Below are 22,122 nucleotides of genomic sequence, written 5' to 3' on the forward strand. Positions count from 1 at the left end.
GGGATGGAGACTCGATAACGTTGTTGTCCAACACCGATATACTTGGGAGTTTCTACAACCCTGTCATTTTTAATATTTCAATTCACAGCGGTTTTGGTGTCTTTGAAGCGCGTCGTCAATTAAATTCTTAAATATAACCAATTTAAAATATGGTTAAACTGTATATTTTAAGTCCAATTACTTAGGGAATATTTATAGTTTATGTTAAATGAGAAGTTCTGTTGATTGTAGTTACATTTTTTCGTTCGAATTGTCTTCGCTTTATGACTGCGCCTGAAGCGGCAGCTGCTTCCTCTTTTTACTAAACAATGGACACGGACTTGGACTACGTGAATATAAATGATTGCAATGACCTCGATTTGGCCACGCGCATGCGCGGCTGCAATTATGAGAAATATAAATCTCTAGTGCGAATGCATCTTTCTTTTGAGCTAGAGTTAAATACAGATGAGTAAGTGTCCTCCAGTTGGGCTAATGACTTTAACCTAAACATTGTTCTAACTGTTTTTGATTCGATGCAGATTCGATCTACCATGCCATGAAATTGTGTACGAGGACAAGGGTAAAATGAAAAAATGGAATCGCCTTTCCAAAAAACATCGTCTAGGGCAGATTGGAGCTCCAACTGGTTGCACAGCATCGGGCTCCAAATCAGTGTGCAATAGTCCCACAGAATCATTGCAGTCGACAGTTGATGCGGGATTCCTAATGCACCTGCAAGAACTTAAGGATTTTCTGATGCTTGAAAAAAGTAGGTCAATATCAATGTGAAAATGGGTAAATACTGAATATGCGTATGCTCTTCTTTTAGATCTTATTCAAGAAGGTTTGTTTCGCAAGACGGGTGCTGTATCACGGCAGAATGAGTTGAGAGCTAACATACAACAGGACAAGCCTTTGGATTTGGAATTGGCCGGTTATTCAGCCCACGACTGTGCCACCGTATTTAAAAGCTTTTTGGCCGAATTGCCTGAACCTTTACTAACGGATGCCCATTATCCGGCACACTTGCAAATTGTACCGCTGTGTCAAGTCCAGACCTGTAAAGTAGGCACTCAGGAAGCAGAACATCTGCTGAGTTCCATGCAGCTGCTGCTTCTATTGCTACCCGAAGAGCATAGGGAGCTGTTATACCATATCATTGAAATGCTTCACTCAGTGGCCAAGCACGAGAACAGCAATAAAATGTCTGCCGAAAATTTAGCCACTTTATTCACACCTCATCTGATCTGCCCACGTCAATTGCCGCCGGAAGTCCTGCATTATACGGCAAAAAAAATGTCCAGCATTGTTAGTTACATGATTATCCGTGGCCTGGACATTTTTCAGGTACCTGGTAAACTGGCCACCGACATTCGAGCCTATTTCCTTGAACGAAAACGCAAGAAAACTATGTCTCCTGAACAAACGCTTGACGAATCTATCTCAGACGTTTCCACAGTAAACACTGTTTACACATTTGTCGACCGCGCAGCAACCGCAGCAGCCACGAACACCAATAATACGGACACTGAATTGGCCCAGCTATATGCCCACATACAAAGTCTGCCTGAATCATCGAAAAAGCGACGATTAATCAAACAGTTTAATAAGCAAAATGGACAGGGTAAGTCTGTCAAAATATTATTTCAAATACAATCTAATCTATTTGCATTTCTTCTAAAAAGGTACACCTTTGCAGTTGGTAGTAATGAATCGTTTGAAGAACAATGAGGCTACACGTAGTGCCAAATCATTAGGGGATTCAATTAAGAAGCATATCTTTCACAAGACACTTATGTCCCGCACACCAAAGAGAGCTCCACCGCCTGCTTTTCATGCCCCAATGGAGGGAGGAGGGCCTGAGGTAGGAATTATGAAGACCTTATTACCTGCTCGTTCTTTTCATTGATCTTTACTTTTTATCGTATATTTCCTGTAAACTAATCGCATGTCATTTCATTCTATCACATCCTAGACGCCCAATCTGTTGCATGTGAAGCAGCCGAAATTACGTGTGCTATTCCAGAGCCCCACCCCACAAATGCCACCAAACACTCATGCCGCCACACCAACTGTTGCTAGCGTATCCTCCATCTCAATGTCTACTAACAAGCATTCACTTAAGAAATCCATTTCATCCACATCGCTTAAAATGGAAACAATGTCGTCCATCTCGTCGGACAGTGGCAGCAATTCGGCTCCCGTTTCACGACAGCACTCGGATAACGGAGACGGTGTTGGTACTACCGTGGCGGCTTCTGCTGCTGTTGCTGCTGTCGGAGAGTCGGACGAGATTGATGGCGAGTGCTGTGTGACACCGCTCAAAGTTTTAACATCAGTTGCGAAAAAATTGGCTGAGAAGAAAGCTGTAGCTTGGGATGATCATCGCCTTTTAGAAATTGAGGAATATTCAAATCCTTGCACGCCTGTTCATCAATCGTCACGCTACAAATCTGAGCCTAATCTCTGTAGTATCTTGCCACAGGTTAACGATGGCGCTAACCTCGACAATCCACTCACGCCCATTATAGAAGTGCCTTCAACCAGCAATCAGAGCAACAACAACCATCACTTGGGAAAGTCTCTTACACGCAAACTGATGAAAGGAGTCAGCATGGGTAATTTGAGATTCCCGTTCAGCACTCCGGAAACCACAAAACGATTAGTGCGAAGTGTCTCAGCTACTTTAAAGCGTCGACCAAGTGGGGAAGAGGCGAAACATGGTCATTTGGAAGCAGCCGATGCCCCCCTCCTAGAGGATGTGGACGACGACGATAATGATGTTGATGATGATGATGCTAATGATAAGGATCATGATAATGATGAGGAGAAAGAGCCATCCGTGGATGACCATGAAGAAGACGATGATGACGATGATACCCTCTCAGAAAGCATGGGTAGTTCCAATGAGCTGCCTAGCCTTGGTCTAGGCTATCAGCAGCACCTTCTGCAGAGCAGAGTATACCGCAATATGGATCTCATTACAAGCACTCCAGCTCTGCATATGGGTCGACGATCCATGTCCCCTATAACCAAATCCACACAACGTATGCCTAAAGCAATGCAGGTGAGCAAAACCTTTTTGATCTGCAATCTTCTGAATAATTTCAAAGGTTTTTGTTTTTTAAGGAATCCATTATGACTCCTCGATCCCGCAAACCCGTCATGCTTTTGAATGCATTGGCCGCCGGAAACACTGACAAGCAGCTTAATCTAAGTTTTGCTCTACAAGATGATGCGGACTCATCGTTGACGGCAAGTCCCGCTAAACCGGAACTAGAACCGCCATCGTTACACAGTGAAGATGCCACATCTCTTGGCGGCTACGCCGATATTTTGCGACGTCAGCAGAATTTCGCTCACATAAATTCCTTCTCGTCAGCTAGACAGCGTACTGAAAGTAGCAGTAATAGCAATGAGGACGCCAAGCCGAATTTGAATGCCTTGTCCAGCGATTTCAAGTCAGTGGTCAAAACGATATAAACAATCGTAATGTTTACTAATATGTTGTTTTTTGGATTTTAGGGAATATTTGCTGACACGCAGCGTTTTGACGGCTAGTCCAGCAGATCTGTCGTTCGCAAGTCGCTCCGATGATTTTGATGGGGCCAGCACTCAGGACATTGATGATTTCGATGAATCGGAATTGAGTCCCAGTTTATTATACTGTTTGGATGGCAATGAACCTGCACCCGTCGGTTCTCCCCAGAGTTCCACTTCAACAAATGGAAGGAAACGCTCGGCAGAGACACCATTGAAAAATCCGAAATCCATTGATTTAGACGATATGGATAACAAAGAGAATGTGTGCCTAGAAGAAGGACAACAGCATTTGTGCTCAAAGAAATTATTGATTACTTCACACGAGGAGTATCCCGGCGAAACTGCCCTTTAGTTTAAGGTCCCCCCCCCTAACACTTACCTTTTCGTAAATCTAACGTTAAAACCGTTGTACGGTTTTAAAAAAAAAAAATCTCATCGAAAATCTCTTATAAAACTCAAATAGAATTGAAAAAGTTGCTTCCGTGAAATTATATTCTATATGATGTGCTATCGCTTTGTAATTTACAATAATCTTTATACATACATAAGATTTAAGATTTTTCATTATAAATGCATGCAAATTAACGAAATATTCAAAAATATATTCTACATATACAAATTGAGTTTAAAAATTTACCGTTTCCTGCTCTCGTTTTGCAACACAGTTTTTTCGTTACAAGCCTATACAACACTGATTTAAACAGCTGTTGTTTGTTGACAGTTTCGAAGAAGAAATTAACAAAAAATATAAATATTTAACAAAATTTACCTATAAAAAAAAAAAGAAAACAACAGAGACACATACGAGATGGGAACTTGGGTCTTGGAGGTAGCCAAAATGGGAATGTACATGGCATTTCCGGTGACGCTATTCCACATTTTCAATCAACCGGAATACTTTGAGGAATGGGTTACCAAAAAGAAGCGGGAACTTTATCCACCGGAACACAAGAGTCATCACGAGGAATTGCAACGAGCTATCAGGGAACACCATCAGCAGCATGACGCCAAAATGATGCGTGCCATGGAAGAGGCCGAACGGAAAAAATAAAACGCCATAATTGTATTTACCTTTTGGATTATATAATCGGGCATGCACTTGTCCACTCTGATCAAGTTAGGCTGATGATTAATTGTTTACTACTGCAACACAATAAACCCTTCTAATTACACAAAAAACAAGCTCTCTAAGAGGCATATGATAAGTGTTTATTATGTGCCTGCAATTAACCGGAAAACTATGAATTGGGTTTGAAATTATCGACTGAAGAACATTATCATTATCATTATAGATATAGTCCTAGTCCTAGTCATGGTGCATTTGATTGTAGATGTTTTTATAAAAAAAAACAATCCATATACATATATGGATTGTGTTTAATCAGGTACTTCTATTCGATTGACAACTTATCAACAGCCACTTGGGTGCGACAATGAGACACCACTACGACCGCCAAGTGACCGTTGTCAACACTAGTGAAGTCTCCCACAACATGTGTATTAGGCGTGATGATGGTGATGCCTTCGATTTACCCATGATGCCTATTGGTTAGACAGATTAAATGTACATACATACCTCTCACATGACGATTTTTGTGCGCCACACCCCCCACCCCGCCCAATTATTCGTTTCAAAGGCTCTCTGCCTCTATTATCTACTTTTCACACGGCAGCACTTAAACAAACTGTAGTTTACAATGACAGCTAGAAAACAGCGGAACCGATTTTCCAAAACTTTTTCCATACGAACTATAAATATACTCTAATGTCTACAGAATTTGTTTTTAATAATTAGCAATATTAAAGAGATATAGATGAGTCGATGGAAACCGTAGCCCGACATATTGAGAAGGATAGTGTGTAAGGATAGAGAAATCTTAGACAAAAATATAAGAATTTTTGTTTCTGAATATCGCAGCTTTTGTTTTTGGGTATATTCTGTATTCTGTTCTTTGTATCAATGGGAACTGATTTCAGATCTAAAACCGTAAATCATGACAGAAGATCATAACAAGTTAATCGGTTAGAACTGAACAATTAAGCAAAATACGAGGCGGCTGAATAGGGGATAAATACATAAATTGGATTATTGTATTCAGCCCAACATTATAACAAATACATTTCTTTGTAAATTTTGGTGCTTTTGTACATATTTTTACCAATTCCAATGTAAGTTTTTAACTAAGAAGAAGTTCAAAATGTATTGCAACTAATGCAGTACAAAATATTTGTATGAAATTTAGCAATTTCTCTTCAATGCACTAAGTTTTGAAAATACTTATACCAAAGGGTAATGAAAAACCCGTCTTAAAACATTTTTTTGGGATGAATTAAATCATATGTTTTTTGAATAGTTTACAATTTTAAGGCTTTTTTAATATTAGAATTTTCAGAAGAATAGTTCTACATATTTTATTTATTAACTTACCTGGGGCTTGAACAAAAGACATGCCGTAGGTGGGTTTCTCATTTCATTAGTGTATAATTAGCGCCGTCAGCTTGTCCGATCGACAATTGGGATTGCGCGGATTGTTATTCCACCATTTGATTGCTCTATGGGCATATGAGCTATGGGTGGAAGCGAGACACAGTTATTCGTATTTTAGCAGCAGCAGCAGCAAAAACAGCGATAGCAGCAGCCGTTAATTAGTTAAGGTTCTGCTTTCTATTACTATTTGGGGGGCTTTTTTATATTACATTATGGCATTTTTTACGCCCCCACTTCAGTTGAGTTCAGTTCCTCTGATTTGTGGCGCCCATCGAAACTCGAACTCTATTTACGACTTTCTCGATGCAGCAGCAGCAACAGCAGCGACAGAGGAACAACCGAAGCACGGTCGAGAAAGGAGCCAAGTTTGAATTTAGTTTGCTTCAAGGCATCACGGAGATCAGATCATGTCGCGGGGATCGGTGTTACCACAATATATAGCCGGATTATCGGCCAGTTTTGGTGCCTTCTGTATGGGCGCTAGTATTGGCTGGTCCTCACCGGTTGAGACCATGATAACAGAGGATGATGCATATGGCATGGCAGTATCCTCAAGCCAATTTGGCTGGGTATCCTCATTGCTGACATTAGGCGCGACTTGTGTGTGCATACCTATTGGTTTCATGATCGATTGGATTGGACGAAGACCCACAATGTTGGCGCTCATACCGCCCTATATAGTTGGATGGATTTTAATGATATTCGCCAATAATTTGGCCATGTTGTATGTAGGACGTTTCATTTTGGGAATGTGTGGCGGAGCGTTCTGTGTGACAGCACCAATGTATTGTACGGAAATCTCAACGACTTCGCTACGTGGCACAATTGGTAGTTTCTTTCAGTTGCTTATTGTGTCCGGCGTCTTGTATGGTTACATAGTTGGTGCCTTCTTGGAACTTTTGACCATTAATATATTGTGCGCCATTTTACCAATAATATTTGCTGCTGTACACTTTTTCATGCCCGAATCGCCAGTTTATTTGGCCCTTAAGGGACGGCAAGATGATGCTGCAAAGGCTTTGCAATGGCTGCGTGGTAAGGATGCTGACATTCAGGACGAATTAAAAGAAATCCTTGAGGAAACGGAAAAAAACAATGAGAAAGAAAAAGTCAATATTTTTGCGGCCCTTAATCGTCCGTTGACCCGCAAAGGTTTGGCCATAGCCGTCTTGCTGCAAATGTTCCAACAATGGACTGGCATCAACGCCATTCTCTTCTACTCTGCATCAATTTTCCAGGAAACTGGCATTGGCATAGATGGCAAATATTGCGCTATTTTGATTGCTGTCGTTCAGGTTGTGACCACTGTGGTTGCCGTACTCATTATTGACAAGGCTGGACGTCGTATCCTTCTTCTTATCTCGTCATTCTTTATGGCCATCACAACATGTTTGATGGGTGTTTATTTCCAAATGCAGACCAACGATCCGACTTCAGTGGAATCTATTGGTTGGCTTCCAGTAAGCAGCATCTGTATCTTCATTGTGTTCTTCTCCATTGGCTTTGGTCCAGTGCCTTGGCTAATTATGGCTGAGCTCTTCTCTGAGGATATCAAGAGTGTGGCTGGCTCTATTGCTGGTACGAGCAATTGGTTATCGGCTTTCCTGGTGACCCTCCTGTTCCCCATTCTGAAGACGTCGATTACTCCGGGTCCCACATTTTGGATATTTACCGTCATCGCTGTTATAGCCTTCTTCTATTGCATATTCTTTGTGCCCGAAACGAAGGGAAAAACTATTCTTGAGATTCAACATATTTTGGGAGGTGGAAAGGCGGAGAAACCCGAAAAATCAGAAGAGCAAAAAAGTTAAATATCGTCGACTGATTGAGTTCAAGAAGATTGCCAAAGAGCACATAATTATACGTTTAATATGTATATAGTCTTAGTCCATAAATAATATTTAAAATTACTATTTTTTTGTATTTCTTTTGTATATCTAGTATATAATCAAACCTATGTATTTATAATGTAGAATTTCCGATAACCCAATTGTACTATATTATATACATATGTATATTAGATGTATGTACTAGTACTTGTAAAAACCAAAGTTTTTGATTAAAATAAATAATCTTGAAAAATTCCAATCGAAAAGGACGTTGATAATTGATAGTAAGATTAGTAAAAGAAAAGCAACAAAAAAAATCTACTGATAAAGTAAACATTACTTAATGAAATATTTGTCGATTTGCCTTTGTTTTTTATTACTTGTGTTGCATAATTTAATTGGTTCACAATGTACGTAAATGTTTTTGTCAAATGATTTATAATGATTCGCTTAGCTAATCGTTGTACTAATGATTTTAGATTATTTATTAAAATAATTACAGTTATACAAAATGACAACGTGGAAACTGCATCAAGTATGGGAAGAAAGGGGCTTTTCGTGATAAGTACTTTCAGAATGCAATCTCTATTTTTTTGTTTTGTTTTTGTACTCGATGATAGAATGAGCCCACTTGTTTTTACAATGTTCAAACGTTTTTGTTTGTAAAAACAGTCATCAGTACATGAGATACAATAGGAAATGTGACCCTACCTTTTCCAATTCAAACCCTTAATTATTAATTTTAATGCCTTTTTTGAATGTAAAATTCACTGCAACTAGAAAAATTTCACCTTCTTATTGTGGGATATTTTTAGAATGTTAAATTTCTTAATGTTAATTTTTTTTGCTCGAAAACCTCAATGCTCGTTGGTGGACTCCTACGATTCTAATGCCTCTTTCAATTTTCCCCATCATAGCTAAGAGTTTTGCCAGCATTTAGTTAGTTAAGTTCACTTCCGAATGCAAATACCATTAATTATATTGGCGACATAAACATTGTTAGGTGGATTGATGTATAGTCCGTAATTTGCAAATTTAATTTCATTTTTTTTTTTTTTTATGAAGCGAAATCAATCACTGCAAGGATATATAAAATTAATTTTTGAGATTTAACCGTTAAATCTTCTTTAGCATTTTTTAAAAATGGCTATGCTCGATGGAAAAATAAATCGATAGACCACAACCTATCGATTATGTAGATATGTATTGCTTATGTACATAGCCGTATCTACGTTCTAATTGTATATAGACAGTACCGGAGATCAGAACAGCTGCTTCAATAAATTGTAAAATATTATTTTTATTAAAATTCATTAATTTTTTTAACTTTGTACTATTTAAGTCCGTAACGTGTGTAAGTGCCTTTGCCATATCTATTGCTGTTTGAGTTCGTTGTGGTTATAGTTAGTAAATAATTGCAATTAAAAGTGAAATTCGGTACATCCCCGGAAAACAAAAAAGACAAAGAGGTTTGCCTCTTTGTGTGTGCCTATATAGATATATATGTATGTATGTTTGCCACTAATATTAAGCCACGTAGCATATCACAGATAAGAACTATCCCTTCAATTCTAAGACATACGTGGGATTTGCAATTCATACATATGCTTGTATAGTGCATACAGTGATTGGAAGCACAAGTGTTATTTGATACTGCAAAGAACAAAGACCCAATGCCTGCTAACGCGATGACAACCCCACCCAAGGAAATGCAAGTGAGCAGATTTTGTTTTATAATATTTGTGAACGTTTTAAAATTTTTATAATTTTTCTTGTAGGTACGTAGTTATCAATCGCGTCTGGTTGACTATCTAACTGAGCGCAATGGGATAGTCTATTTGCCCACAGGAGCCGGCAAAACCTTTGTGGCCATCCTGACACTAAAACGTTTCTCATTGGACTTTGATAAGTAAGTGATGAATAATACAAACAAATAAATAAAAAAAGAGCAAAAAATAGTTGAAGCTGAATTTCACAACGTCAGCGATTCTCCAGTTAGGGCTTGCAGAGAGGCATTTATGTTTGTATGTGTGTATTAAGAAAATGGGCATCCCATTCAAGTGTATTCGATGTAGGCTCAAGTGTTTTGAGGGAAATTCGAGAATAAACACTTAAGCTTAGAAATAAGATACACGCATGGATAATGGAATTCTTTTTTTTTTCTTTGTTATGAATTAAAAATTTTAGAACCATCGAGGATGGCGGAAAACGAGCTATATTCATGTGCAACACTGTCGAATTAGCCCGTCAACAGGCATTGGCTTGTAGATCACTTACAAATTTCAAAGTTGGATTTTATGTAGGCGATCAAGGTGTCGATGAATGGAGTAGATCCAAATGGGATGTTGAAATAAGAGAAAAACAAGTAAGTTCCAGTGCTTAACTAGAAAGATTTCAATTGGCATGATTTTCATCAAATTTTATCAATTGTTTGTTAATAGATGTTAAGTATAATCTACTTATATTAATAATTGTATACATAAATTCTACTAGGTTCTTGTTGGCACTGCCCAGGTCATGTTGGACCTGATGCTTCACGCCCATCTGTCTCTGGGCTCCGTAAGCATTGTGATTATAGATGAATGTCATCATGGCACCGGACGTCATCCGTTTCGTGAATTTATGCGTTTATTTCTACACGTTCGGCCTAATGTGCAACTGCCACGAGTTGTTGGGCTTACCGGAGTCTTGATCAAGGGCAATGAGATCAACAATGTGAAAAAAATGTTGAAAAATCTGGAGACAACATATCATGGCAATATTATCACCGTGTCCGATATGAAAGAAATGGAGAATGTCATGCTGTAATACTATATTCTTTTTCCTATTTTATTTCGATTCATGAAATTTGCTTTATTTATTTGTATTCTAGTTACTCGACCAAGCCCAAGGAGTTTTTTTTGTTATATGGCTATGGAACTCATAAATTTGAGCTCATAGATACTATTAAATATTACATTGAAGCGTTTCACAAGAAGTTGGACAATTACGATATTGGCAAACAACCAGTCCGTTTCTCCAATGGTCTGCAGCAGCAGCGGGAGCCAAACAAGAAAAATTTTGCAAAAAGTCTACTTAATGATTTTATTTATCAACTGGAAGAGTATGGTATCTACGTGGCGTCTATAGCAGTCGTTGCTTTACTAGTTGAGTTTGAAATAAAGAAACGACAGGCCGAGACGCTGGTCTTAAGATCAATATACCGAATGGCCATTAGTCTATGTGATAATATTCGACATTTCCTTGTAAGCAAATTGAGGGAAGACATAGATGATGATATGTCTGATGACAATGTGGACACCGAAGAAAACATTTACAATTTTTCTACCCCTCGAGTGCAAAGATTTCTTCATTATTTAAAGCAAACCTTTAGCAACAAGAATCCAAAGGATATATGCTGTCTAGTATTTGTAGAACGAAGGTACACATGTAAGAGCATCTACGGTATGCTTCTTAAGTATATCGCCTCAGTGCCGGAGTTGAAGAATGTACTGGTGCCGCAGTTTATGGTGGGACGGAATGGAATCAATCAAAATTTCGATACCGTACTGGAACGAAAATGGCAAAACTCAGTAAAGAACAATTTGTTTATGTATAAATCGAACTCTAATTTTATTTCTTCATAGGCCATTCAACAATTTCGAGATGGCGAGGCAAATCTAATGATATGCTCATCCGTATTAGAGGAGGGCATCGATGTGCAGGCCTGTAATTATGTTATTATACTGGATCCATTGAAGACATTTAACTCATATGTGCAAACAAAGGGACGGGCTCGGTCTAAAGATGCTGTTTTTCTTATCCTAGCGTCGGAATCTGAAAAGCCAAAGACTGCGAAGAGAATTATGGACTATCAGAATGCTCATAGAGATATAGCCAATTATCTGCAGGATCGTGTCCTGGAGCGTGCCGAGCCAAAAATGGATGAAATAAACGAACATTTTAGAGATATAATTCCGCCTTATATCAATGAGACAGGTTCTTTGCTTCTGGCCAGTAGTGCGCTAGCATTGCTACATCGTTATTGTCAAACCTTACCATCCGATGCATTTGGTTTCAATATGCCGTGGTACAAATTGCTTAACCCAGACGAACGTGTGCAACATTTTGGCAAAAGTGCTGAAACTAAGCAAGTGGTTTCCATTAATCTGCCACTTAGCACCAAGCTAAGGAGTACCATATATGTATGTATCAGTAACTTTCTGTATAAGCTAAATTTCAAGCGTTTTTTTTTTTTTCGTTCGTTTAGAGTGATCTTATGAATTGCAATAAATCAGCTAAAATTTCGGCTGCCTTCAATGTGTGTAAGGAACTTTATAAACTTGGAGAGCTCAATCAAAAATTTCTGCCAACTACATTAACTGACCGCCTAAAAGATGTTTCTGATATCCATTTTAAGCACTGGAAGAAATACGGCGACGATGGTAAGTGACACAAATTATCTGAAGAGAAACGAAAGATGAATAAAAAGTAATTTTGCTTTGCAGTAACCAAAACAAACCGTAAGGAAGATAAATCAGGCAATACCAGCAAATATCCTGTCAACTGTCCCACCCAATTGTATGATACACGTCCTCGTGTGGGTGAGACCTGTTATGCTTATGAGATATTATTGAAGCCACATTTCGAGCGCAATGAATACACGGCCCATATGCACGATGCCTTACAGACGGGGCGTGGGTATGCCTTGCTCTTGCGTAAGCGACTACCACCTCTGGCCGAAATGCCATTGTTCAGCAGTCATGGAAAGATTCATGTATCGGTCGCTGAGCAGCCGCATGAAGTGATTTTGAAAACTGAAGAGCAATTGGATCATCTGCATCAATTCCATATTATGCTGTTTAGGGATATCTTGAAAATTTGGCAGTCCTACTTTGTGCTTGATAAACGCAGCAAGGAGAATTCCTATCTGGTGGTCCCCTTGGATATTAAATCCAGCGGAAAAGGGGAGGGCAATATAATAGATTGGAATCTAGTGACGCAGTTCTATCGTGGTCTACCACAATCAAGAACTCTAAGCCCGGATCAGAGACGCAGGCAAGAACCACCATGCCCGGATGACTTTGAGGGTAAAATTGTGACCCAATGGTATGCAAGTTATCAAGATAAACGGATGTTGGTCACCAAGGTGCACAGGGATAAGACCCCATTTAGCATGATGGAAAGTAACCAAAGCGAAAATAATTATTATGACTACACCATGTCCAAGTATAAAAATGTTATCGGAGATGTGGTCCATCAAAATCAGTGCCTTATCGAAGTTCGTGAGTTAACACAGCAATTAAATTTCTATATAGCACATCGAGTAAAAACGTCGGGTCAGAGCAAAGCTCGTGCGCGAATTATTTTAATACCCGAGCTATGCTTCAATTTTCAATTTCCCGGCGATCTTTGGGCAAAATTACTCTTTCTGCCAAGCATTCTGAATCGTTTGCATTACCTGCTTCATGCAGAGGCACTGCGTCAGCGTATGAATACTTACTTGGGACTACATGTGCTACCACAAAATGGTCCAAATTATCGGCCCAAAGTGCTGGATGTCGATTTGTCGTTGCGCCGCAATGTGGATTCTACAGGAAATGCAGTTAGCATGGAAGTTGAGGAACCACGCTCCATGTTGGATCCATTGCCCACCAAACAATTAGAGGTATCAATGGATCGTCTTCAGATTAGTGATCTAGAAGCACCCTGGCAAAGTTATATGGAACCAGTAGACTTGAGTCGCAACATGATGTTGACTCATCCAGTTGAACTTGCTTATTACTGTCAATTCACCAGCGGCCAGATTGTCAAATTTGACAAGATAGAGGAAGAGGACAAAGAATTCTGGATGGAGACGCAATTCAAAATGTCCAAGGGAAATATTTACGACTATAACACTACGGCGAACGAATCTCTACCAGCCCTGCTACCCAACTCGAATCCAATAACTCCAGTCGAGCAGCTATCGGTGTTGCAGAAAACCATTTCCAATGAACACATCACTCCCGCCGAGCAGAGTGAATTTCTAACAGCGATTACAAGTTCCGGATGCTCGGATGTCTTTGATATGGAGCGTTTGGAATTGTTGGGTGATAGTTTTCTAAAGATGAGTGCAACATTATATTTGTCAAGCATTCATAGCAACTGGAACGAAGGCGTTCTCACCCAAATAAAATCCACATTGGTGTCCAATCGCAATCTTTTATATTGCATGAACGAAACCGATATTCCTTCGAGAATCAATAGCACCTTGTTCACTCCCAAGTACACCTGGAAACCGCCTGGCCTTAGTTTGCCACATAATATATTAAATCTATGGCAGGAACAGCCAGAAGTCGCCAAATTTGTATTACCAAGAAATCTGTGTGCCCTACAACTTACTGAGGAAGAGATTTTCTCATTGGGAAAATTAACCCCGGCAAACTTTGAAAAGTTTTTGGAAAGCTGTCAGGCCAACACGAATTACACCAGTACGGATTATGAATCTGAAATGAATTTCTGTATCGGTAAATCAAAACTGTCAAACAAAGTGGTCGCCGACACGTTGGAAGCTCTCCTTGGCGTTATTGTTAAGAACTATGGTGTTCAGCATGGTTTCCGCATTTTGGAATATTTTGGCATCTGCAAGCAGGTAGACATTGGCAAGCCATTGTCCCAACTTCTTGACCTTCAATTGGGTAGCACTCGTACACGAGCGGATCGTGATCCTCGTGAGATTGATGGACTACTCATCAATTATCATTATTTGGAGCGAAATCTTGGATACACCTTCAAAGATCGCGCCTATTTACTACAGGCTCTCACACATCCATCGAATCCCACTAACCGTTTGACTGGCTGCTATCAAGAGTTGGAGTTTATTGGTGATGCCATTTTGGATTTCCTAATCTCAGCATATATTTTTGAGCGAAATATCCGCATGAATCCTGGCCAACTGACAGATTTGCGATCCGCTTTGGTCAATAACACAACATTGGCCTGCATTTGTGTTAGGCATCGGTTCCATTTATTCATTTTGGCTGAAAATACACTACTTACCGAATCCATCAATAGTTTTGTGGATTTCCAGGAAAAACATATGCACCGTGTAACCCATCATGTGCGAATACTTCTTGAAGAAAACGATATACAATGTCACAATCCCTTGGACGAGGAAGATGAATTGGAAATGGCCGACAATTTGTCTACCAACGATGAACCGCTAGCCAAGGGTAACTTGAATATGTCGGAAAATGTAGATGTGCCCAAGGCCTTGGGTGATGTTGTAGAAGCCTTAATTGCAGCCGTGTATCTTGATTGCAAGGATTTACAAAAAACCTGGGAAGTGGTATACAGACTCTTTGAGCCTGAACTTATTGAATTCTCACGCAATGTGCCTATAAATCCTCTTCGTCAACTCAATGAGCATAGGCTAGCTAAACCGATATTCAGTCCTGCCATTATGGATGAGGGTAAGGTGATGGTTAGTTGCTTATTCACCTGCAATGAGAAAACCATTAAGGTCTATGGATTTGGTACCAACAACAGCCAAGCTAAGCTGGCGGCAGCAAAACACGCTCTACGCAAACTTGCCAAGAGCGAAGCTTAGATTCCAGTTAAAGCTAATGGAACCACATGCATCAATTTGCGAATATCAGGCGTTTAGGATTTACAGACTGTAAGTCCTGATCGCCTTATAATCGCAAATTAATACTTGGAGTTAGTTTGTATCCAGCATTTAATAAATATGCTAATTAATAGGAGACTGGCTTTTAAAGCTGAGAATTTTTTTTAGACCCATTAAATTAAGTCTTTTAAATTGTTTTTAAAGAACAATTTCTTCAATTTTTTTTAAAAGTTTATGATATTTTAGTCTTGCAAAAGATAATGTCTCCATTGATTAGAGTAGAAATAAATTTCTAAAATTTCTAGTATTCTACTTTAATCTAATGGAAAAACTATGTTATTGTATCGATTTTTTTAAAATTAATATCAATTTTGTGAAATTTACGCAAATTAATAAATAAAAAATTATACATTTTTACAAAGCTCGTTGTTCAAATGTTTTGGGGTTACGGACACGGCATTTACTTGGGAATTAGTTGTTAACAAAATTTACCAAGTTAAACATTTTTATATTTAGATTTTGTTGGCTATTTAAAATACTTGAACTAGTTAGGTTTAGCTGTTTTTTTTTTCTTCTTTTTATTTAAATCGCGTGCATAACTTGGAGAATTTTACAATTATAATCGCTGTGCAATTTTATTTACAAACAAAAAATGCCAAACACATTCTCCTTCCATTTTTAATCGAAATCTGTGTTAGCCAGCATTTGGCGTTGCCTGGTGCCACATTCAGTTTTAGTCCCTTATAATTTACGATAACTACATAACTCTTGGAGACCATTCGTATAAATAATTCAGCAAGTTATATAATAAAATAAAATTTGTTAAAATGTTTAAAATTAAACTAACACACATTTTGGAATGATTAAAAACTAAAATGAACTAAAGTGACACAAAATAGAAATAAGAACAACCTAAATGTTAATGCGATCCGGTGAAGCCGCATATCAGAGATTAATTTTTTTGTTTATAATATATTCAGAAGTAAAGTAAATATTGAGTGTGATTTAACCCTGTCGTCATCTACACACGACATGTGCAATCTGGTTTGTTAATGCTGCGTTGTCGGGTCTGGAGATTTCGCAAAGCTGCTCCGCCATACTGTATACCGCTGCCAATGCGTTCCGGATCCAATTCGCCTGTCTCTATTTTGGCCAATATGGTTTTGGAGCATTTCAAAAAGGCCTCTTCCACATTTTCGCCCGTTTTGGCGCTCGTCTCCAAGAAGATAAGCTCTTTAGAAACAGAAAAACAAAGTCATTAATGTCACCATTCTAGATATACTTATAGCTCACCATTCTCCTGGGCAAAGGTGCTGGCCTCCAAGAATGTCACATCGCGTGCTTCCTCCAAATCCTTTTTATTACCCACCAGGAGTATAACAATATTTGGGCTGGCTAATGTCCGGGCATCATTTAGCCAATTTGCCAATGCATTGAACGAGTCCCTCGAAGTTGTGTCATAGACCAGTAATGCACCAGCCGCTCCGCGATAATAGGAGCGTGTCACCGATCGGAATCTTTCCTGTCCAGCAGTATCCCAGATTTGCAATTTCACTGATTTACCACCAACATTAACAATACGTGAACCAAACTCCACCCCAATTGTGTGGGAGCTATCGTCTTTGACTAATGGACCCATACAAAAGATAAGAAATTACAAACAATACAGAAAATATTTAAACAATCTTATGCCTACATTTGCTTTCGATGAAATGATGTAAAAGGCAGCTTTTCCCACTTCCGGCACTGCCAATTATCAGAAACTTGAACAGGTAATCTAATTGAAATAAATGTGTTGTTAGTTAGAATATCTAATTAGATAGTCGTAATTCTCATGATGACAAACCGTATGTCTCAGACATTGTTTTTGCTGCTTTTGCGTCGTTGTTTTTTTGTAATCTTCTCTCCTTCACAAGGAACTGATGCAGAGCTCGGAATGACGGGCGATATGCACCAGGTAGTCAATAGTCGCAGCAATATACGTAATTGGAGATCAAAATACTGCTTTTAACTACTAAATTAAAATTAAAACAAAAAGATGAGTCTATTGCTTTAGTCAGTGTGACCAGGCGGTAAATTTACTGTGTTTACAGGCAAAAGGACTTATTTACACAAGAAACATTGGTGTAGATAACAATTTTTAATACATTTTATATTTATTTATAATCTGGAGTATCCTTAAGTATCCTTGGACTTTTGCTCAACATAATTTTGGTAACAATTTATAGGATCTTTTGCGGTGTACTCTGAATAGGCCAGGCGACTACCTTCAAAATTCTGCGGTTGGGATGGATAAGAATTGATGATTAATGATTTTAATGATAAGAAAGTTTGTGTTCTGTCTCACCTTTATATCGCCGGTTATCAAAGACCAAAGGAAAATAAAAACAGCTGGCATTAAACTGCACAGGACGGACACTTCAAAAGTGTTGAGCTCACCAAAAACTGGAGTTTTCATTTTGAACGGCTGATTGAAATAATTATTTATTTTGACTTTTTGAAGTAGTTTTGAGTAATGCAAGAATTTTGTTGCGGAAAACGAATGTTGCCATACCAATTTGTTTTATACAGATGGCCAGATCCCACTGACGTTGCTCAACACTGCTTCTAAAAAGCAAAAGGAAACAACAACGTTAACGGGTGACGAACGAATCTCTTCAAGATTATACGGATATTGGAGGAATTGAAAGTTAAAAGAAAAACATTTGAAATGTTTGGACTAAACCAATAAAAAGGACACACAATATAAGTTCATTGTAAATGTGGATATTTAGAAAACGGAACATGTGTGATGTGTTTTGCCAGCAGCATAATCGAAGCTCATAAGAAATTATTTATAGCGCCCACAGAGACCACATCGACGACGACTCCACCCTTGACAAGTAAAATGTCTCGCAGTAAATCTAAATCTCGTTTGCAGACAGAAGTTTGTGGAGATTGTGGAGCTACAGGTAAAAATAAAGAAATGCAATCTGAACAATAATTACATACATACCTATGACTCTTTTTGATGTGGGTAGATCCTTCCTGGGCTAGTATAAATCGAGGCATATTGCTCTGCGCCGACTGTTGTTCGGTTCATCGCAGTTTGGGACGCCATTTTTCCATAGTGAAATCTCTGCGTCAAGGTAATTGGGAGCCTTCAGTATTGAATTTCGTTAATTCACTTAATGCCCATGGAGCCAATAGTGTATGGGAGCATCATTTGTTGGATGGTGGAGCAACTAACTCTTCCAGTGGCAATAAACATTTGCCCCGTTGGCGCAAACCAACACCCAAGGATGCATTGCATCCAACAAAGTCGGATTTCATCAAGGCCAAGCATGTGAATCTAACGTTTGTATTGAAACCCAGTCTTCAGGATATGGAAGATGATGTCGGCGGCAATGGTGGCAATCTGGAGCAAGAGTTAAGCAAACAACTTCATGCCAGTGTAAGGACTAGCAATCTGGAGACCTCTTTGCGTTTGCTTGTCCAAGGGGCCGATCCGAATTACTATCATGAAGAGAAATGCTCAACTCCATTGCATATGGCAGCGAAATTTGGTCAAGCTTCGCAGATCGAGATGCTATTGATCTATGGAGCCGATGTAAATGCCTTAGATGGCAATGGATTGACACCATTGGAATTGGCCAAGGCTAATAATCATAATACAATCGCAGAGAGACTGCTAGATGCCATGTACGATGTGACCGATCGTATAATTGTCTATTTGGGTGGCAAAAAACCGGATCATTCGGTAGGTTTTATAAGCAAAGTGAAATTTTATTCATAGGATAACATTTCCAATACTCTTTTAGACTGGCCGCCATCTGGTCATACCAGAGACAAATGGAGCCGATATCAGTGAACAGCTGAAAATAGCACGCGGCAAATTGCAATTGGTGCCTAATAAAATGTTTGAAGAGCTTGTCATGGATCTATACGATGAAGTAGATAGACGCGAATGTGAAGCCAGTGAGTAAGCCAAATATGATAAATACTTGTAATATATTTATATGTGATTTTTATGTGATTGACAGTTTGGTCTACAAGCACTTTGAATGCTGATCATGCCACTGTACCATTTCTTCCGGCCAATCCGTTTCTAAGCGCCACTCGCAATCAGGTTTGACCTTTTTGCCTTAATTAATGTGACCTTTTTGTTTGATTCTCCCTTCAATTATGTGTCTACTCTTTGCAGGGTCGCCAAAAGCTGGCACGTTTCAATCGTTCTGAATTCGCTGGTCTCTTGACCGATGTGCTTATCGATGCTTTGCGTCGACAGAATATGGCCAATTTGCGTCCACTAGATGCACCAGTAATGCCACCGCATCATATACAACAACAACAACAACATACATCGTTGCAATCGCTGCAATCATTTAATAATTCAGTTTTGCTCAACTCATTCGAACAGAGCGCCATACACGATCCAAATTTGTCAGATGATGAGCCAATCTATGATCCCGTGGCCAGCGATGATGACTACTCTCCAGTGCCGGCAATGGCCCAGCAGGTAAACCTAATGCGTCAAAAGATACTCAAACTGAACAATAGTTTTGGTTAAAAATGAAAAAAGACTCGAAATTATTAATAACAATGCCGCCAAAGAAAAAAAAAGTGTTCATAGATTAAATAAAATTTTTTAGCTGAGTAGAAATAGAAAACTGTAGTTTAATTATATAGACCCTAAAGACCTCTTATTTTAATTTGATTTTCAAGTTTTCTTTTAAGTTAATTATTTGATTTATGTATTTGATTTAATTTTTAATAATTTAGGCTCAGACTCACAGTGAAATGGAAACATTACGCAAACAGCTCAGTGAATACAAATCGGAAATCAATCAGCTAAAGAATGTTGTGCAAAAGCTATCCAGTGAGAATTCTCAATTGAAATCGAAATTCTCTAGTACGTCAAATACCAGCGTCTACGATGAGCCATTGTGAGCATGGAAAACATTTTTGATTTTCATTTTTTAAGTTTTTGTTATCATTTATAATTTTTTTATAATTTCTTTAGACGTATTGATTTGAGTCTCAGCAGTCCGGACACAGAACATGAACCACTCTCTTTGCCCGAGGGTGTTAATCCAAATGACAGCTCATCATCTTCGAATCAATCGACCATAAAAAGACCAGCTAGCATGTATGAACGACGATTAGCACCAATAGTGGTCAAAGGGCAAACAGATGTCCGGAATACAACCAGCATGTATCAAATGGCTGGCGATGGCAAGCCTTTTGGCGAAGAGGTTAAACTAAAATCTGATTTAGTTACACGGCGTCTTAAGGAATTGATAATTGCCATGCAGCAAGGACCCGAAGAACAAAAACAATCGATAGCACCGCATGGTGAAAGGATACGTTCAGCTGTTACCGATTTGATAGCTTTGTATACAAATTTGGTAAGAAAAAAAAAACTTAAGAGTAAAACGAATTTCCCTTTATCAATTTCTGCGATATTTTGTCGTTTTTCCAGCCACCCAATGCTAGTGAGGCAACTAGAGAAACTCTTAAACAATTGACACGTCATAATATTCTCATACAACATGAATGTGAGAATTTACAAAAGTCCATTGAGACTGATGATAAACTGGGCATACAGAAAAATACCTTGGAAGTACGAGATTGTGCCTTTCATATAGCTAGTGCCATCAAGACTTTGGTTTTACAATTCTATTAACAACCATTTTTTTTTTTCTGCAATTCTTTTTTGTGTTGTCTAACAATTACAAGTATTAAACCCATTTTGTGACTAACAAAAGTGCTTCCTCTATAGAGAAGCAAAGTTTTCATATTTAATATATATATGTATATGTATAAACATATATATTTCATATATATTTAATAAATGTTTTACATCAAGCCATACAGTTTTAGTTTTTTTCTGTGAGAAATTGAGAGAGAGAGCTTTAAAGAAATGGAAATATCTAAAAATTAAAAACTACTATTTCAGGTGCAACATTTATATATATATATCCTAACACACATTTACTCTATATATATATATGTATATATCTTGTTAAGTGACTGCTGATTTTCTTTGTATGTATGTATATTGTACATTTTGGTTAACTTTGTATTTGCTGTCGTCAGTTGTAAGCTTATCTTTTTCTTTTTGGACATTCAGTTGAACAATTTTCTATATTCGTTATCAAGTATATATATATATATGCCTGGTCTGTTACAGTTTATGCTTTTCAAGGAAACTTCCTTTTAAAAATATACACACACACGCACACTCATACATATACATATGCTGCTTCTTACACATTCATAAAAATATTGCTTTCTTTTCCAAATATTTCACACTTTTCATTTGCAAAATCAAAACGATGCATTATATAAACAACCTTTAAATGGATTGTAGTGTTTGTTTAAAAACTTATAGTACTCTTTGCTTATATATGTCTATATGTATGTATGTATATGGCATACAGTGGCGGATCTTTTATGAAATTTCAAGATATTTGAATGAGATACTAGTTATATATATCTACTATATTATCCATCCGTCACTGACAGCTTACACATATATATGTATGTATATGTGTATATAATACAATATCAAGTTTACGTTAACTTAGACCCAACAGAAATTAAACTATTAATAACAACAGCATTAGCGCAATAAATATATATATATATGTATCTAACTAACATTATGCGTAACTACTAAATATGTCTTTCCGTAACGGAAGATGTTGATC

General features: G+C 38.2%; 7 protein-coding genes across 9 annotated transcripts; 5 read left to right on the top strand and 2 right to left on the bottom strand.

The window, feature by feature from the left end:
* The first annotated feature begins 74 nt into the window (after positions 1-74).
* Positions 75-3,998, top strand: LOC6637913. The gene is made up of 7 exons (XM_023175074.2): positions 75-451; positions 522-751; positions 812-1,606; positions 1,668-1,846; positions 1,958-3,049; positions 3,112-3,443; positions 3,508-3,998. The coding sequence occupies exons 1-7, from the start codon at positions 309-311 to the stop codon at positions 3,875-3,877; spliced, it is 3,141 nt and encodes a 1,046-aa protein (XP_023030842.1). The 5' UTR covers positions 75-308; the 3' UTR covers positions 3,878-3,998.
* Positions 3,999-4,242: 244 nt separating this feature from the next.
* LOC6637912 (protein PET100 homolog, mitochondrial) lies at positions 4,243-4,722 on the top strand. The gene has a single exon (XM_002060987.4). It carries the CDS (start codon positions 4,334-4,336, stop codon positions 4,574-4,576), a length of 243 nt encoding a protein of 80 aa, XP_002061023.1. The 5' UTR covers positions 4,243-4,333; the 3' UTR covers positions 4,577-4,722.
* Positions 4,723-6,346: 1,624 nt separating this feature from the next.
* Positions 6,347-8,101, top strand: LOC6637956 (facilitated trehalose transporter Tret1-2 homolog). Its single transcript, XM_002060986.4, has one exon. It carries the CDS (start codon positions 6,421-6,423, stop codon positions 7,822-7,824), a length of 1,404 nt encoding a protein of 467 aa, XP_002061022.1. The 5' UTR covers positions 6,347-6,420; the 3' UTR covers positions 7,825-8,101.
* A 1,007-nt stretch (positions 8,102-9,108) lies between these two features.
* On the top strand, positions 9,109-15,628 carry LOC6637983 (endoribonuclease Dicer). 3 transcript variants are annotated; one of them, XM_023175056.2, is made up of 9 exons: positions 9,109-9,351; positions 9,419-9,557; positions 9,621-9,751; positions 10,030-10,207; positions 10,336-10,646; positions 10,715-11,414; positions 11,469-12,026; positions 12,092-12,266; positions 12,330-15,628. In XM_023175056.2, the coding sequence occupies exons 2-9, from the start codon at positions 9,516-9,518 to the stop codon at positions 15,410-15,412; spliced, it is 5,178 nt and encodes a 1,725-aa protein (XP_023030824.1). In that variant the 5' UTR covers positions 9,109-9,351; positions 9,419-9,515; the 3' UTR covers positions 15,413-15,628. The 3 variants fall into 3 exon arrangements, with proteins under 3 accessions (XP_023030824.1, XP_002061021.2, XP_046866260.1); XM_002060985.4 differs by having other exon boundaries at positions 9,109-9,347; XM_047010304.1 differs by having other exon boundaries at positions 9,109-9,557.
* Positions 15,629-15,983: 355 nt separating this feature from the next.
* On the bottom strand, positions 15,984-17,397 carry LOC6637982 (ras-related protein Rab-4B). Its single transcript, XM_002060984.4, has 4 exons — positions 17,277-17,397; positions 17,127-17,207; positions 16,724-17,056; positions 15,984-16,663 (listed from the first exon to the last, which is right to left on the bottom strand). The coding sequence occupies exons 1-4, from the start codon at positions 17,290-17,292 to the stop codon at positions 16,452-16,454; spliced, it is 642 nt and encodes a 213-aa protein (XP_002061020.1). The 5' UTR covers positions 17,293-17,397; the 3' UTR covers positions 15,984-16,451.
* A 76-nt stretch (positions 17,398-17,473) lies between these two features.
* On the bottom strand, positions 17,474-17,966 carry LOC26529375. Its single transcript, XM_015179358.3, has 2 exons — positions 17,778-17,966; positions 17,474-17,707 (listed from the first exon to the last, which is right to left on the bottom strand). Exons 1-2 carry the CDS (start codon positions 17,886-17,888, stop codon positions 17,609-17,611), a joined length of 210 nt encoding a protein of 69 aa, XP_015034844.1. The 5' UTR covers positions 17,889-17,966; the 3' UTR covers positions 17,474-17,608.
* Positions 17,967-18,021: 55 nt separating this feature from the next.
* On the top strand, positions 18,022-21,197 carry LOC6637927 (ARF GTPase-activating protein Git). The gene is made up of 8 exons (XM_002060983.4): positions 18,022-18,381; positions 18,451-19,169; positions 19,231-19,387; positions 19,453-19,538; positions 19,614-19,928; positions 20,192-20,355; positions 20,433-20,817; positions 20,892-21,197. Exons 1-8 carry the CDS (start codon positions 18,222-18,224, stop codon positions 21,093-21,095), a joined length of 2,190 nt encoding a protein of 729 aa, XP_002061019.2. The 5' UTR covers positions 18,022-18,221; the 3' UTR covers positions 21,096-21,197.
* Positions 21,198-22,122: the final 925 nt, after the last annotated feature.

The sequence above is a fragment of the Drosophila willistoni genome (genome assembly GCF_018902025.1).
Source record: "Drosophila willistoni isolate 14030-0811.24 chromosome 2L unlocalized genomic scaffold, UCI_dwil_1.1 Seg72.1, whole genome shotgun sequence".
Lineage (NCBI taxonomy): Eukaryota > Metazoa > Arthropoda > Insecta > Diptera > Drosophilidae > Drosophila > Drosophila willistoni.

Excerpts from the sequence above, each read along its gene's own strand:
- LOC6637913 (XM_023175074.2), top strand. The coding sequence starts at position 309 with ATGGACACGGACTTGGACTACGTGAATATAAATGATTGCAATGACCTC. Across the intron at positions 1,847-1,957 it reads TGGAGGGAGGAGGGCCTGAG|ACGCCCAATCTGTTGCATGT; the intron begins GTAGGAATTATG and ends ATCACATCCTAG. Across the intron at positions 3,050-3,111 it reads GTATGCCTAAAGCAATGCAG|GAATCCATTATGACTCCTCG; the intron begins GTGAGCAAAACC and ends TTGTTTTTTAAG.
- LOC6637912 (XM_002060987.4), top strand. The coding sequence starts at position 4,334 with ATGGGAACTTGGGTCTTGGAGGTAGCCAAAATGGGAATGTACATGGCA.
- LOC6637956 (XM_002060986.4), top strand. The coding sequence starts at position 6,421 with ATGTCGCGGGGATCGGTGTTACCACAATATATAGCCGGATTATCGGCC.
- LOC6637983 (XM_047010304.1), top strand. The coding sequence starts at position 9,516 with ATGCCTGCTAACGCGATGACAACCCCACCCAAGGAAATGCAA. Across the intron at positions 9,558-9,620 it reads CCCCACCCAAGGAAATGCAA|GTACGTAGTTATCAATCGCG; the intron begins GTGAGCAGATTT and ends TTTTTCTTGTAG. Across the intron at positions 9,752-10,029 it reads TTCTCATTGGACTTTGATAA|AACCATCGAGGATGGCGGAA; the intron begins GTAAGTGATGAA and ends TAAAAATTTTAG.
- LOC6637982 (XM_002060984.4), bottom strand. Across the intron at positions 17,057-17,126 it reads TCATTTCATCGAAAGCAAAT|TCAAAGACGATAGCTCCCAC; the intron begins GTAGGCATAAGA and ends TGGGTCCATTAG. Across the intron at positions 16,664-16,723 it reads CACCTTTGCCCAGGAGAATG|AGCTTATCTTCTTGGAGACG; the intron begins GTGAGCTATAAG and ends CTGTTTCTAAAG.
- LOC26529375 (XM_015179358.3), bottom strand. The coding sequence starts at position 17,888 with ATGAAAACTCCAGTTTTTGGTGAGCTCAACACTTTTGAAGTGTCCGTC. Across the intron at positions 17,708-17,777 it reads TGATAACCGGCGATATAAAG|AATTTTGAAGGTAGTCGCCT; the intron begins GTGAGACAGAAC and ends TCCCAACCGCAG.
- LOC6637927 (XM_002060983.4), top strand. The coding sequence starts at position 18,222 with ATGTGTTTTGCCAGCAGCATAATCGAAGCTCATAAGAAATTATTTATA. Across the intron at positions 19,929-20,191 it reads TGCCGGCAATGGCCCAGCAG|GCTCAGACTCACAGTGAAAT; the intron begins GTAAACCTAATG and ends TTAATAATTTAG. Across the intron at positions 20,356-20,432 it reads AGCGTCTACGATGAGCCATT|ACGTATTGATTTGAGTCTCA; the intron begins GTGAGCATGGAA and ends TAATTTCTTTAG.